General features: G+C 43.9%; 1 protein-coding gene across 10 annotated transcripts in view; it reads left to right on the top strand.

The window, feature by feature from the left end:
• Window positions 1-12,738, top strand: part of SLC25A13 (solute carrier family 25 member 13) — a 228,256-nt gene extending 215,518 nt beyond the window's left edge. For all 10 annotated transcript variants that reach the window (XM_006061079.4, XM_045166352.1, XM_044946462.2 and 7 more), the window contains 3 exons: window positions 10,988-11,146; window positions 11,241-11,331; window positions 11,593-12,738. In XM_006061079.4, coding sequence (XP_006061141.3) covers window positions 10,988-11,146; window positions 11,241-11,331; window positions 11,593-11,779 — 437 coding nt within the window. In that variant the 3' untranslated portion in view covers window positions 11,780-12,738. The remainder of the gene's footprint in view (window positions 1-10,987; window positions 11,147-11,240; window positions 11,332-11,592) is intronic.
• The last annotated feature ends 4,206 nt before the right edge of the window (window positions 12,739-16,944 follow it).

Here is a 16,944-nt window from a genome sequence, read left to right as displayed (position 1 = left end):
AGGAGCCATGGGTTCAATCCCTGCATTGGGAAGATCCCCTGGAGAAGAAAGTGGCACCCCACTCCAGTATTCTTGCCTGGAAAATCCCATGGATAGAGGAGCCTGGAGGGCTACAGTCCATGGGGTCGCCAAAGAGTGGGACACGATTTAGAGACTAAACAACAACAACTCCATTATTCTATGAACCTAAGATAATCATCATTTAACATTTTTGCTGATTTCTGCCCCTTGGGTGGTTTTTAACAGGGCTGTGATCACACTGTGGGTATGTTATTCACTCACTATCATTTCTGAAGCGTTGGTCACCATCATGGCAAAATGAAAGACGGCAGGTGCTGTGGGCTCAGGCTATCTAGGTTCAAATTCCAGTTTCCCCACTGAAAGCTATGTGACCCGAATGAGTTACTTAATGTCTCTCTGTTTGTTTCTCCACCTATGGATGGAGCTATGAATAGTCTTAGTCTCATAAGACTATTATGAAGATCAAGTGAATTAATAGGTACAAAGATCCAGGAAAGAACCTGGGACATAATAAGTATTTTTATTATTTTTTTCTTTTTTTCTAATACGTATTTTTGAATGTTCAGTACTAGTATTAATTTTCTTAATTTAAAACTTTGTAAATGAAATTTTTAATTGCCGCATGCTTACATCATCGTCAATCTTAGATGATAAACTTTTTTTCAGAAAAAATGTAAATACATAATATTGTTAAACATCTTTGTGCATAAGACTTTTCTCCCTGTTTTAGATCATTTCTTTGGGAGACATAAATTCTCTGAAATGAGTTTGCTGGTGAAAAAAAAAAAATATATATATATATATATATTATTTAAAGGCATACTAGTTTATATCTCCATGCTGCTATTATTTTAGCCCTCTAACCATCCTATCATCTTTCAGAGTTGTTCTCCAGATACCATCTATATTAGTTATTGGTTGCCACATAACACATTATGTCAAAACTTACCAGCTTAAAACAACAAATATTTATTATGCCAGGATCTGTGGGTCAGGAGCAGCTTCTGTGGGTGCCCTCTAGCTCAAGTCTGTTGTGGGGATGTCAGCCAGGGCTCCGGAAGGCCTGGCCGGGGTGGAGGAAGCATTTTCAGGATGGCTCGATCACATGGCGTTGGCTGGTCCATTGATTCCTTGCCACATGGCCGCTCTGTGGCTCCTTGGGTGTCCTCATGCCACGGCCGCTGGCTTCCCCCAGAGCAAGATGAGGGAGGGGTAGGAGAGAAGAAGAGAAAGCAGAAGTTGCAGTGTCTTTATGAACAGTCGCACCCCTTCATTTCCACACTGTCCCATTGGTCATTCTGATCAGCCTCTGTAATGTCACAGAGACGACAGAGAGGCAGAGGTCAGAACATCAGGAGGGGAAGACCACTGAGGCCCATTTGGGAGCGAGCTGCACTGTGACCATGGAAGGATTCCTTCCATCTTACTGTCCACCTCCCCTTCCCTGTAAGACAGGGTGATATGTAAGACAGAGGTTGTCATTGGTTTTTTTCTCAAAAGAACAGATCAGCCACAAAGCTTGATGATCTTGAATATTCCACAAGTCTGTATCAACTGTGTAAGGAGAACTGAGCTACTTCCTTAATTTCATAACAAATAACAGAAGCCATGGCAAATGTCATCAAGCTTTGTGGCTGATCTGTCCTTTCGAGAAAAAAACCAGTGACAACCTCTGTCTTACATATCACCCTGTCTTACAGGGAAGGGGAGGTGGACAGTAAGATGGAAGGAATCCTTCCATGGTCACAGTGCAGCTCGCTCCTAAATGGGCCTCAGTGGTCTTCCCCTCCTGATGTTCTGACCTCTGCCTCTCTGTCTTTGTTGGACAGTCTCATTAAAATTAAGAAGGTTTTGGTTACCCTGTTTTTGAGCCTTGTTTTGGAGGTGCCAGTCAATATGGAAAACATGAAAGGGAAGTAACAGTCATAAGTATTAGAAGAAATGAGTCTGTCATTATTTGAAAATGATTATTTACCTGAAAATCCAAATTAAAATACCTAAAAATGAATCAGGAGAGGACATGTTGATGGGGTGCATAGTCACAAAGCCCGGGGAGGGAGTAGGTAGGTTCCAAGGCCAAAGTGATCTTTGTTATCATTAAGAGAAAGGAGGGAATCTGATCTCAAAATAAGCTGTAAGGAATAGTAATTGACCACTAACTTATTTATTATGAGAAATGTCTCAGTACTATTTTTATGTGACAGAATAAACATTTTTATACAAAATATAATTTTTATATTTTATACTTCAGTTGATCTCTTATACAGGCTACATATATTTTTTGTTGGACAATGCTATTATACATAAGATCCATCTGGGTTCAGTGAATATGATTTTCCCCTTTTATGTTTTGACAGGAATTTTAGTTATTCAGTAAGTATTACCTGACTTTCTCCAAAAAATTTGATTTGATTTAAAGTTAGGTTGCTTTAGTAATATGCAACTTTTTAACATAACAGCTGGTTGTCGGTATCTTAAAATGTAGAGACTATTACAGTTTTTTGGGTCTGTGTATATCTGGTTGTTGGAGAAGGCAGTGGCACCCCACTCCAGTACTCTTGCCTGGAAAATCCATGGACAGAGGAGCCTGGTAGGCTGCAGTCCGTGGGGTTGCTAAGAGTTGGACACGACTGAGCGACTTCACTTTCACTTTCTCTTTCATGCATTGGAGAAGGAAATGGCAATCCACTCCAGTGTTCTTGCCTGGAGAATCCCAGGGACGGGGGAGCCTGGTGGGCTGCCGTCTATGGGGTCACACAGAATCAGACACAACTGAAGCGACTTAGCATATCTGGTTATAAACTTGGAAGATCTTTAAATACTGGGAACATCTCTATTAAATCACAGGATTGGGTTAAGACTAACGGATGTTTGAATTTATGTTCATTAGCCAAAGTGCTTCACGTGTCAGAAGGTGAGGGTTGATGCCAGGGACCTGAAATTAAGGAACCAAGGTCTAATTCACTCTAATTAAGTGTTGCTTTTTTGATTAAAGAAGGGCATTTCAAAGTGCTTTATGGATAATATCAAATGAAGGATATCTAATACTTATCAAATATTACAGAGCAGCTCATCCCAGAGGGTCTTAATTTCAGAGTGGTGAGGTAGAGGAACAAGTCAGACTGCAGTGATGGTCCTGTGATCGTTGAATTAATTAGTTTAAGTAGCAATTCAGAAATATCTTTAACAGCTGTTGAAAGTACAGATACGGGAGAGTTATGAGTGTGACTGATCATGATGCTTTCACAAATGTATTAGAAGAATTGAGTTAGGAGAAAAGTACCATTGGCACATAATTATATAAAATATAGCAATTTTTAAATTATGTAGATATAGAGCTTAGGATAATTTAAAGCAATTCTTAGATCCTTAAAAAAAAAAAAAACAAGTAGTAGAGAAGGTGGATAAAGGTAATGGACTGAGCATGTTCATCCATCTTGCCTCGCAGATAACTTAAAATGTTAGAAAATAGTTTCTATAAATCCTTATTAGTACCAGCCTTCAGAAGACAGCCAATCCAAACTTGAAATAACAACAAAAAAAAAATGCCATAGCCCAAAACACAGGCAGGAGAAGCTGCTTTATTAATGTTCAGATCAGTTCAGTTCAGTCGCTCAGTCATGTCCGACTCTTTGCGACCCCATGGACTGCAGCACACTAGGCTTCCCTGTCCATCACCAACTCCTGGAGTTGACAAACTCATGTCCATTGAGTCAGTGATGCCGTCCAACCATCTCATCCTCTGTTGTCCCTTTCTCCTCCTGCCTTCAATCTTTCCCAGCATCAGGGTCTCTTCAAATGAGTCCGTTCTTCACATCAAGTAGCCAAAGTATTGGAGTTTCAGCTTCAACATCAGTCCTTCCAATGAATATTCAGGACTGATCTCCTTTAGGATGGGCTGGTTGGATCTCCTTGCAGTCCAAGGGACTCTCAAGAGTCTTCTGCAACACCACAATTCAAAAGCATCAATTTTTTAGTGCTCAGCTTTCTTTATAGTCCACTTCTCACATCCATACATGACAACTGGAAAAACCATAGCTTTGACTAGATGGAACTTTGTTAGCAAAGTAATATCTCTGCTTTTTAATATGCTGTCTAGGTTGGTTATAACTTTTCTTGCAAGGAGCAAGTGTCTTTTAATTTCATGGCTGCAGTCACCATCTGCAGTGATTTTGGAGCCCAGAAAATAAAGTCTGTCACTGTTTCCATTGAATTGTTTCCAGTCTGATTTGGAACAGACTGGTTCCAATCGGGAAAGGAGACATCAAGGCTGTGTACTGTCACCCTGCTTATTTAACTTATATGAAGAGTACATCATGAGAAATGCTGGGCTAGATGAAGCACAAGCTGGAATCCAGATTGCCGGGAGAAATATCAATAACTTCAAATATGCAGATGACACCACCCTTATGGCAGAAAGCAAAGAAGTAAAGAGCCTGTTGATGAAAGTGAAAGAAGAGAGTGAAAAAGTTGGCTTAAAACTCAACATTCAGAAAACGAAGATCATGGCATCTGGTCCCATCACTTCATGGCAAATAGATGGGGAAACTGGAAACAGTGACAGACTTTATTTTGGGGGGCTCCAACATCACTGCAGATGGTGACTGCAGCCATGAAATTAAAAGACACTTGCTCCTTGGAAGAAAAGTTATGACCAACCTAGACAGCATATTAAAAAACAGAGACATTACTTTGCTGATAAAGGTCCATCTAGTCAAAGCTATGGTTTTTCCAGTAGTCAGTCATGTATGGATGTGAGAGTTGGACTGTGAAGAAAGCTGAGCGCTGAAGAACTGATGCTTTTGAACTGTGGTGTTGGAGAAGACTCTTGAGAGTCCCTTGGACAGCAAGGAGATCCAACCAGCCCATCCTAAAGGAGATCAGTCCTGAATATTCATTGGAAGGACTGATGTTGAAGCTGAAACTCCAATACTTTGGCCACCTGATGTGAAGAACTGACTCATTTGAAAAGACCCTGATGCTGGGAAAGATTGAAGGCAGGAGGAGAAAGGGATGACAGAGGATGAGATGGTTGGATGTCATCACCGGCTCAATAGACATGAGTCTGAGTAAACCCCGGGAGTTGGTGATGGACAGGGAAGCCTGGTGTGCTGCAGTCCATGGGGTCACAAAGAGTCAGAAACAGCAAGTGACCTGAACTGTTTCCCCATCTATTTGACATGAAGTGATGGGACCAGTTGCCATGATCTTAGTTTTCTGAATGTTGAGTTTTAAGCCAACTTTTTCACTCTCCTCTTTCACTTTCATCAAAAGGCTCTTTAGTTCTTCTTCGCTTTCTGCCATAATGCAAAGTGTCATCTGCATAACTGAGGTTATTGATATTTCTCCGGGCAGTCTTGATTCCAGCTTATGCTTCGTCCAGCCCAGGATTTCTCATGATGTACTCTGCATATAAATTAAATAAGCAAGGTAAAAATACACAGCCTTGACGTACTCCTTTCCAAATTTGGAACCACTCTGTTGTTCCCTGTCCAGTTCTAACTGTTGCTTTCTGACCTGCATACAGATTTCTCAGGAGGCAGGTCAGGTGGTCTGGTGTTCCCATCTCTTTAAGAATTTTCCACAGTTTGTTGCGATCCACACAGTCAAAGGCTTTGGCATAGTCAATAAAGCAGAAGTAGATGTTTTTCTGGAACTCGCTCACTTTTTCAGTGATGCAACAGATGTTGGCAATTGATCTCTGGTTCATCTGCCTTTTCTAAATCTGGCTTGAACATCTGGAAGTTCACAGTTCATGTACTGTTGAAGCCTAGCTTGGAGAATTTTGAGCATTACTTTGCTAGTGTTTGAGATGAGTGCAATTGTGCGGTAGTTTGAACATTGTTTGGCATTACCTTTCTTTGGGATTGGAATGAGAACTGACCTTTTCCAGTCCTATGGCCACTGCTGAGTTTTCCAAATTTGCTGGCTTATTGAGTGCAGCACTTTCACAGCATCATCTTTTAGGATTTGAAATAGCTCAACTGGAATTCCATCTCCTCCACTAGTTTTGTTAGTAGTGATGCTTCCTAAGGCCCACTTGACTGCATTCCAGGATGTCTGGCTCTAGGTGAGTGATCACACCATCGTGGTTATCTGGGTCATGAAGCTCTTTTTTGTACAGTTCTTCTGTGTATTCTTGCCACCTGTTCTTAATATCTTCTGCTTCTGTTAGGTCCATGCCATTTCTGTCCTTTATTGTCAGATCAGAACCAGATAATTTGAACCTCCAAGTGAACAATGGATAAAATGCCTGGAGTGTGGGAGGGAGGTTGTAGGGTAAATGGTTAACACGAGTTAAGGAACTTCATTTACTGCGGGAAGGTCAGCTTGCTCCTCTCTCTTCTCCTTTTAATGTGAAGCTTCAGGCAATATTTGAATCCCTGCTAAAAGCCCAGAGCTGTGTTCTAAAGAAAGGAAACACTTGCTTGGAGAGGGCAGTTGTAAAGAACAGAGACCAGGGCAAGGTTTATGGTAATTCCAGACCTTTACCAAAGTCGCGGGGGTGGGCGGGGAAGGGAATGAACTAATGGCAGCCCTTCCAAAGAAGGGTAGGAAATAATTCCTTCTACGTCCAGCGTGAAGCATCCCACGTGGCAGGATTTGGAAGGTCCCTGCCCTGTAGGCCTATCTTTAACTCCTGTCCAGTTGCCAGGCCTCACCCATTTCACAAAACCTCTGTCACCAGCCCTGTGTGTGAGGCTGACCCGGGTGCAGCGGGAGCCGTCCACAGCACTCATCAGCCTGGCCTTTGAACTTGAATGCCAGTAGACAGCCAGGGGTCCTCAGACAAGAAGGCGCAATAAGCTAAGTATATAAAAGAATGACAGAGAAAACAGGCCGTTCAGGGAACAGAGCAGAACTTTTAAGAACTATAATTAAGGTCCTCAGATTTGAAAGAAACAACCAGTCAGGAAGCTTTCTCGAAAGTTAATGAAAAGATGGCTAGAATTAAAAGTCCATAGAAAAACACCAGATTTGACACATGGGAAATAAAGGCATGGGAGAAAACAAACAAAACCCTCTAGAATATGGATCACAAATGGGGCTTCCCAGGTGGTTCACTGGTGAAGAATCCGCCTGCAGTGCCAGAGATGTGGGTTCCATCCCTGGGTCAGGAAGATCCCCTGGAGCAGGAAATGGCTACCCACTGCAGTATGCTTGCCTGGGAAATCCCATGGACAGAAAGAGCCTGGTGCGCTATGGTCCTTGGGGTCGCAAAGAGTTGGACATGACTGAGCAACTGTACATGGATCACAAGTACAGAGATGAGAAATAACAGAAGATTTAAGAGAGATGTAAGATGAGCCCAGGAGGTCTAACATCTGTTTAGTAGGACTTACTCAGGGAGAAGGATAAGGAAAAGAGGACAGAAAACAAGCCAGTAATGGAAGACTGGCTGCTCGTCCATGGTGCCGGGTTCCCTCACAACCAGAGGGGAGGGCATGAACTGCAGTCTCCTTCCCAGTGGGCGCACTCGCCTTCAGGAGTGGGTGCCAGTCCCAAGGTGGTCCCTCCCAGCCAGGGCTCAAGGACCCCCACAGACCTCTGGGAGGCAAAATGAATGTAAGTGAATTTAAGAAAGAGGAGAATGTGGGATGTACCAAACTGAGCAAATCAAAGTTAAACCCTAGAGTCAGTCTGAATAACTGCTCACTTTGGTTTGTGTTTTTTACCCAGGAAGGGTCACTGGGAGGCAGGCAACAGAAAGGAAGACAAAGATGGGGGGCGGGTGAGGTGCCGGGTCCTCAACTTGCAGAGAAGACGTCAGGGCTCATCAGTTGCTCACGCTGGAACTGTCACACCTGTGCAGCAAACACATTATTCAGTTGAACTGAGTCAGGAAAGGGTGAAATCAAAAGGGAAGCACCTAGAAGCAGAGAAAATAAAAACCGGAACCCCAACCCAGGATGGCCGGAATCGCCTCCAAGCCACCGCTGCATGCCTTCAGGCCCCCAGTGAAAGCTAACGCTTTTAGCTAAGTTGTGAAAGGAAATCTAGTCATCTGAAGTTTGAGAAAACAGTGACATAGAAAGATGGAAAGAGAATGGATGGAAAAATATGTACCTGGCAAATACCAACGATAAGCAAGTGTAGCAATATTAATGTCAAACTGAATGGAATTCAGGGTTTAAAATCAGCATTCAGAAGCACAGAGGCGTATTTCACACTTACGTAAAATTCACCAAGGAGCCTCACTGTAGTATCAACATAATGTTGTTTTATAAAACCTCAAGTTAGAAGTATGACGATAATGTGATATTTTCTCTTTCTAAATGAAAATCTTTATGCTTTTCTTAGCAACTGATACATCTTGTAGATAATGTACATAAGGGTGCAAAGGGATTTTGGCAAACTCTTAACCTTGATTCCCAAATAAATAGCTGTTAACTTTTGTGTCCCATAAACAGAGAAGCAATTTTTTTTTTTTTACAAATACTAATGGAATATTTGTTAAAATTAAGGCTGACTCCCCCCAGATTTGGGTTTGTTTCTTTGTTTTTTTTTTTGGTCTTATGATATCTGTTTATTGGTCTTTGCTGGGGTCTTTTTTTTTGAGGCACGGGTTATATATAGTATTATATGTTTCATATGTACAGCATAGTGATTCACAATTTTTAAAGGTTATATTCCATTTGTAATTATTGTAAAATATTGGCTATATCCCCTGTGTTATACAATAATATGTCCTTGTACCAAAGCTGTATTTTGCCAATCATGCTTTCTTTTTGTGGTAAACAAACTTCTACTGTCTAGCTACTGGGCACCCCCTTAAAAAGTTATCATTTTTTTGATTTGGCTGGAGAACATCCCTGTCATACATAGTACGCGGTCCGAAGATCTCATCATGTGTCTCATCACTGAAGCATCAGGTGGGAGGTGGGTCCCGTCCCTGTTTCCTAGCCTCCTCTTGCTCTCCCATCTTTGGGATCAGAGGAAACTTGACCTCTTGATCAGCGTCATCTTATCCTTAAGCAAGCCTGAAGAAACCAGGCAAAGTTGCTTCGAGTCTTTTCCATCCCTGATCCCCCAAATCAACACATGTCCGGGAGCCAAGCTCTTCCTGGTAAATGCTGCCTTCCCAGCCTAGCTGTGGAGCAGCCTGATGTTGTTCTCCTGGTGAATTTAGCAAGTCTCCACACCAGAAATCCCGTCCACAGGGATATACTCCGCCCCTCCGCAGCCCTAGCAGCTGTCCTCCAGGGAGAGGTGGGAGCTGGTGGTGGACAGGATGAGAGTCCTGTGCAGGCTGCTTCGTTTCCAGAACCCGCCCCCACTTTACACACATGCACCCACACACCCCAATCAGTTTTGCCAGACAGCTTATTAAACATCTTACACATTTCCCTTAGCATTCTTATTCCACTGATCAGTGTCTTTCCTCCCTGCCCTCCCCAGTACTTCTCTCTCTCTTCATAGCAAGTAGCTATTTATGAAAACTACCCTAACTGAAGGAAACTTGTTACCCATTTTATTGCTTGTGTGTCTTTCACAGTCACGCTCTGCCATGCCTGCCCACCCTTGTAAGAAGGATTTTATTACATGTCTAAAGCAGACAGCCTTGCTAAACTCTTTCTAAACCAGGAAGTGAAACAAAATTGGTGTGAACACAGTGGGTTTCTAAGCATTTTTCATGTTTCCTTCCATTATGTTGGAGGATAAATTCCTGGCTTAAAGTTAAAATAATTCCTCTAAGCTAATAGGAAATTCAGTATGACTTATCCAGTGAAGCGCTGGATATAAAGCGAGCTTTTTCACATGCAAAGATACCATGTGTTTCATAAAAACCGTTCAGATGAATGGTTGAGGAGCCTTGGGAAAGATGGAAGAGGAGAAGATACCGCTTAGCGATATAAATGCAAACGTGTACCATGCGGATTCCCCCGGGCGCGCACGCACACCCTGTAACTTTAAAGCTGTCTCTTAGAAGGATGAGATGGAGCTGTGAGCCAGACCACGTTGGTTTGGACCGAAATTCTTACAGAATTATTAAGCCTTAAAAAAAGCAAAGGAGATTTATGCATCTGCATTTGACCAATTTGGTTTGGAATAGGTTCATAATGGAAAAGTAATAAAACCATAAGAGACAGTGTCTTCTGAGTACAGTCTCGCTTTTAAAAAATCTAAACATGGGCTGCCCCAGTTTGGATAAAATGACTGTAGAAAAATTTCCCATTGGTAATTCTGGGAGGGTTTTGTTGTCGTTGTTGCTGTTTTCTTTTTCATTGATTATCAGCCAGTATAAATTTTAAGATTTCTGGCAGATATTTTTTTTGGGAGATGTCAATCATAGGAAAGAGGAGTCCTAAAGTATTATCTGTGGGTGCCTCCCCCTCAGGTCACCCCCCCTTCACACATGCACACACACACACACACACGCACGCACGCACACACGCACGCACACACAATGTTTGTTTAGCTATCAGTAAAGTCTTTTCTGGTGTAACCGGAGAGGTTAGGGTTTGGAGGGTGCGAGCGGTTGAATGTGTATGAGAAGGCACCTCCGCTGACTGCCAGCAGCCGCAGAGAAGCAGGAAGAGGAAACGGATAACAAGCTTCACCTCTGAAAAATCAGACCCAATAACTCTGATTTCAACAGGAAAGCAAAAAAAAAGGTAAAAAAACAACAATAACAAAAAAAAACCCCAAAATCGTTCTCCATTTGTTTTCAACCATTTGAAGTTGTGTTGATCTATAATTCCTGAGACTGTGTAAGAATATAAGCGTGACAGATGGAGGTTGGTGGTCTGGGGACGGAGAGGCGAGGCGTGTACTCCATGAGGTGTGGTGGAGCCTCCACGCCTGCGGACCAGAGTCACAGCTGCATTTCCCAGAGGCGACAGCGAACAGGCCTTTGGCTCCATCCCAGCCTTAGCTTTCTTTCCACGGCCGGCAGTGCACGGCACAGTTGCTTTTACGCAGTGAGAGCGTGACCCGACTGCAAAGGTGTTGTCTTTTCTGGCAGGTATGCCTGCAGCCTCACTGGTGACCCCTGCTGATGTCATCAAGACGCGATTACAGGTGGCCGCCCGGGCTGGCCAGACCACTTACAGCGGAGTGATAGACTGCTTTCGGAAGATCCTGCGCGAGGAAGGCCCGAAAGCTTTGTGGAAAGGAGCTGGCGGTATGGAAATAATTTGCTCTTAATGAAACCTTTGGTATCAGGCGAATTTTTAAAATCTTAACCAGTGTCTGTTTCTTCCTATTCTCCCCCCAAGCTCGTGTGTTTCGGTCCTCCCCCCAGTTTGGTGTGACTTTGCTGACCTATGAATTGCTCCAGCGATGGTTCTACATTGATTTCGGAGGCGTGTAAGTAGCTTGCTAAACTTCAGCTGCTTCTAATCCTCTGTGGTCATCCAGAAAGGTATGTCCTTTTAGTCCCTGTGATGAAGTAGAAGAGATGTAGGAAAAGACTGAAATCATGTTATCAGATTCATTTCCAAAGGGAACATACAAGTAACCAGAATTCCACAACTCCTCTATGATCCAGATGTTAGCAGTTTTTGAATGTTGCTTTTACCAAGTTAAACAAAACCCCTCAGGTTCTCACTCTATTTTCCCTTCTTGTAGGAAACCCATGGGATCAGAGCCAGTTCCTAAATCCAGGATCACCCTGCCTGCTCCCAATCCTGATCACGTTGGGGGCTACAAACTGGCAGTTGCAACATTTGCAGGGATTGAAAACAAATTTGGACTTTACCTACCTCTCTTCAAGCCATCAGCATCTACCTCACAAGCCATGGGTGGAGGCCCGTAGGAGGCCTGGCACCCACCAGGCCATCGCAGCGTCTCTGGTGCGACTGTTGGAGAGAACACCCCATCCCAATGGAAACACTTCATCCCTGTCACTTCCATCTCCTGTTTAAATTCAAGTCGAGGCTTTTGATAAGGTGAAATCATTCCTTTTTCTGTGTGTTTTCCTAACTAGATCATTGTGAAATTATTCATAGTTATTCTTTGGGCCTCTTCTCACAAACCTGTGCTGGTACCTGACATCTCCTGGGATTTGGCCAACATTAACCTGATCTGGAGGAAGAAGCAAGTCTGAATAGGAATTAGAACCATTCTCCTCAGATTAGGACGACAGCCCAGAGGAAGCTGCTGAGAAGCAATCATGGTGCTCCAAGCAAGTGCTCCTGTGCAGGAGACTGGGTGCATCTTTATAAAAAGAGAAAAAAACACTGGAAGAAACGAAAACATTATCAGAAATAGCCAGCCTGGCTTCAGATTCTAAACACACACTAATTCTGACTCTGGATTATATTATGAAGCTTTGATGTGAAACATGTTGTTTTGTAATGAAAACCACATTGAAGATGTTTAATAATCATATTCTGTTACTGGTACCCAGGCTACCAGAGGGGAGGTCTTTGTACTTTAGAGAAAGTACTCTTGGCTCTGCACTCGACGGACGGAGAAACCCAGAGACACAGCCCCGCTCCTGGCTTGGGATGACTGCTCGTAGGAGGCACACGTGCTGACCACCGCCTGTTTCAGTAAACACTGCAGAAAAACGCGTGCCCTCCATTACTGATACCTACCCTCGCCCCTCCCAGCCCTCCGTAGTTGGCATCCATTTGCTTTTAAAATCCACTTTATCTTGAATCATGGAAAAATACATTGTAATATGCATTTTTATTTAATTTGTGGTGCCTCGAACAATGGTCAGAAGGCTCATGTGTCTGTGAGGAAGGAAATAAACTATTTTTAAAGCTACTGAGTGTTTTTGCTCTTGTCACGTCATGTGGCAAATGACTGCAAGAGTGGTCATGACTGGACCCTCGGAGTCTCATTTTGAGGGTGGCTGGTTCACATCGGCCTCGGTTTGCCTCGCTGGTCTTGCAGGGTGCTGTGCACCCGCGTCTTCAGTATGCCAGCGTTCAGCGTAGGAGAGGCTCTTTACGTTTGCTCCCCGAGGAGGGAGGACCCTAGCAGGCTGACACTGCTCTAGTCATCCTCAGTGCTCTCTGCAGTCTCTTACTGTGAGAATCAATACCGAGTTTCACTGGAGGTCGGGCATGAAAACTGGCACAAAATGGCAATGGTGTCTTCTAATCTTCTCTGACTCTTCCTCATACCAAAACCATGGACCACTGTGTGCCCCCTGGGGTCATATTTGACCCGCACTGTGAAGACCAGGGGAAAGATGTTAGTCTTGGACAGAATTCCGGGTGCTCCTAAGGCTGCAGTTGGGCTCCTGAGTTACTTATTGTCAGTTGAGTTGGAACTTCCTATGTCTCCAAAATCTGACATTCAGAGTTACTGTTCAAAATGGGAAAGTGTAAAAACCATCTGTGAGTCTGCTTTGGTGGTGGTGTTTTTTGGGGTTTTTTTTTTGTTTTTTTTTTTTCAGTGAACAAAAGCTTTGTTATTCTCACCAGAAATAGGACAGATATATACACGGCTCCCTCACGGTTTTGGTTTGGCAAACACCAAAGAGAATCCCCTCCGTCTCCCTGAGCTTGCCCCCCTCCCCTAGTCCCTTGCTCAGTGTGACAAGCAACATTTATATTTTAATCTCCAAGACCAGTCACAAGATTCCACATACGTCATAGAAATTTAGGTGGTGGTACAGTAACACAGCACTCAAGCTTTGTTGTTTGGAATGTGGAGAAAAGTCCCCTGAGTGTAAACCCTGCCTCCTTGCCTTTCTTTTCTTCAACTGTTTGAAATTTTATGGAAGATCAGATTTTCCAGGTATAAATACTGACCCAGATCTCAAGACACGGTACACTGCCCTGCTTGCTGCTTTTTTGTTTTAATATTTGCTTATTTATTTGACTGCTCTGGGGTCTTAGTTGCAGCATGTGGGATCTAGTTCCCTGACCAGGGATCGAACCTGGGCCCCCTGCATTGGGAGCTCAGAGCCTTAGCCACTGGACCACCAGGGAAGTCCTCCTGCTTGCTTCTTTAAGAGGTGTTGCATCTGTGGGAGAGCGTCTTGGCTTCCCTTAGTCCTACCTGGAGCTGAGAATGATGCTCTTTAGTAAAGGAGAAAGCAGAGAGGTACCAGGAAGCCAAGGAGATAGGCCCACATGACTGTGTTTCTTTAAAATCCTTGGCTTAGTCTGTTCCGGGGTAGGCGGTGACTGGAGACACGCAGGAGGCCCCATTTCCTTCTGAGTTGTGCTCAGTGGGTGGTGGGACTGTGACATCCTTGAATAGGACTGCAATCACCGTGCGGTGAAAACCACGTCAAATTTGTTCTGGGTTTTCCTTCTTCCTGAAGTGACAGCACAATACTCAGCAGCGCTGTGGCCGCCGTTTCTGCAGTGGCTCTTTTCCTGCTCCTCGCCAAGGGACTGAAAGCTGAGCAATGCCCACCCAAGGGGGCCAGCCTCCCCCTGCCCCGCCAGCCCTGGAGTCTCTCCCTCTGCCCCTGTCCACTCCTGATTGCTTGAGGGGGAGCGGGGGAGAGGCCTGACTTTTGTGTAGCAACTTTTTTTCTAGGAGGGGAAAAAATGTGGAGCTGACCACAGAATGAACACGCTGATTCTTGGGTTCCAGCCGTGGCTGGTTTCTTGAGGCTGGGTGGCAAGATGTCGCCAAGCTCATGCTACACCTCATAACCCACAACCATTCGCTGTGCTCCCTGGGGTTGCCTTAATCCCAAGCAGCCGGGGTTGCACAGGGGAACATAAGAATCCTGGCACAGAAAGGAGTCATTTAAAATGCTTATTGCATTTCAAGCTTCAGTTTTTACTTAGTGAAAATATTTACCATTGCTGGAAAACAATGTTTAAAATTTTGTTGCTTCTACGTTGTTTAATGGTGTGGCCGATGTAAACCTCAGGATGCTTACATTTTGACAGTCTTCTGGAAATGTTTAACAGCACATAACTCAGTGAGCAGGGAATAAAAACTGGGAACAAATTGTCCTTGAAACTTTGTAACCTCCCCCCAGACTAGGTATTCCACAAGGCACGCTGGAATTCTTCAGGTAGAGACAGGGAAATCTCCGGACAATGGAATTTGGTGTCTTGTAGCCCCATTTAGCAACCTTGTAGATAAACCCTAAGAGTCATCATGTGCCTTTTACCGCAGAAGCCATCCTTGTGGGGATGAATTTGTATCTTTGCCACTGAGCGAAATCCCATTTTCAGTTCAGGGTCATCAAACGCTTTCAGGATGGGGATTTTTCCAAAGATTTTTAAAAAGACACATTCCCTGGTGAGAGCAGTGAAATGTTCTTTCCACAAATGGTACTGCCCTCAAAGTGTTAGTCACGCCAGGCTCCTCTGTCCACAGGATTCTCCAGGCAAGAGTACTGCAGTGGGTAGCTGTTCCCTTCTCCTGGGGATCTTCCTGACCCAGGGACCGAATCCCGGTTTCCTGCACTGGAGGCAGATTGTTTACTATCTGAGCCACTAGGGAAGCCCCTTGTGGGGGCGGGGAGGGAGGTGCCTTTGTTTTACCTTCTGGGAACAACCCAACCCTCACCAAAGAGTTCTGTTTTCCATGTTATGAGGGCCACGGGTGGGGGGTCGGGGGCATGGGGGTGCACGTTTTAAGATCTGAGGCAGAAAAGAGCATTGTCACTTGTTTCTTTAAAACAGTGGAAGTCTTTAACCTGAAAGCCCAGATTGGGCTCCATGAGAAAAGTGTGCTTGTGATGCTACTTCCATAGTGCCTGGAGCTCTGAGTAGGCTCTTTTCATTTGGATGGACGGATGAATAGATGGATGGATGGATGGGTTTCGATAATTTTTTTTTCCAATCAGTAATCTCTATCATTTTCCCACTTTATAGGCCTTTTCAGTAGTGTTTTTAGTGGCTGGAGTTAAAACCATAACTTAAAACAACGCTATTCTGATGTATTCCTCAGTTACTTTAGAAGTCGTAAGTACATCTTTTATTAAAGCAACTACAGCTATGTAAATTGGTTTTAATTCGCTGGTTACTCTGAGTCATCAGGAACTTTCATGTAAACTATATGATCTTTAAATTTCCTGGTCATGGTTAAAAACATAGACTTAAAAAATCATCCTTTTGAGGTTAGGGGTACATTAGGCTTGTACCATTAGGCACATGAGTACCTTAGCATTAAAACAGCTTTTCTCATCAATGAATGTTAATGACTTAGAACTCCTCTGCTCTTCGCTGCCTGACATCTGTAGGAGCACGGTGGCAAGTTTTCCTTTAGAAGCTGCTGAAGACAACGGGGACTCTCTTTCAGAAGGGTTTGTTTTTAGCTAATGCATTAATTGACTCCAAAAAGAGTCCAAATGGAACACTCTGCTTTCATCTGCTGGGGTAACCTAATAAAATAATGTTGTTTGTTTTTAGATTCCCGGCTGGTAAGGGGGGTTTTGCTTAAGGCAAAACCACAGTCCCCTCGAATAACTTTAGAAGGAGAGTTAAGAAGACACACTAATTGTGCCTGTCTGAGGTTTGCTCCTTCAAGGGCCCAGACACACCCCTTGCACACTGGTCTGGCCACCAGGGCTCCGGTGCCCACCGCCAAGTTGATTCTTCTGGGCTGGGCTGGGCTCCTGCCCCCTGGAAGATGCTTGATTTTGCTGTGAGCAGTTCTTAAGGAGATTTTAAAACAGACTGAAGCTCTCGGAACAGACTCAGGCAAGCACGCTGTATATGCGATTCGTCTGACGCACAGAATGGGGAAAGGGGAATTCAGGTTAATGAAAGATGACTGATTACAACAGGCTCCTTAACTTTCATCGCCCCCTCCTCCATCCTTTGCTACTTAGCCAAGCTCTTGCTCTGGTGTGTTACTGGGCTGCTTTCAAATAAGAGGGGGACAAGTAATCCTGCCCCAGCCTGGAGTTCTTCAGCCAGTCAGAACTCATTAAATATGAGTATTACACGCCAGGCATGATCCCATGAAACCCTTCCCACATCCCTTAATGTAGATACTATTTTACCCCATGTGACAAATGAGGAAACCAAGATTCAGGTTAAATAT

Source organism: Bubalus bubalis, chromosome 8 (assembly GCF_019923935.1).
Source record: "Bubalus bubalis isolate 160015118507 breed Murrah chromosome 8, NDDB_SH_1, whole genome shotgun sequence".
In the NCBI taxonomy this organism is placed as follows: domain Eukaryota; kingdom Metazoa; phylum Chordata; class Mammalia; order Artiodactyla; family Bovidae; genus Bubalus; species Bubalus bubalis.
Note: the sequence above shows the minus strand (reverse complement) of the source record. Positions and strands in the feature narration are given on the sequence as shown.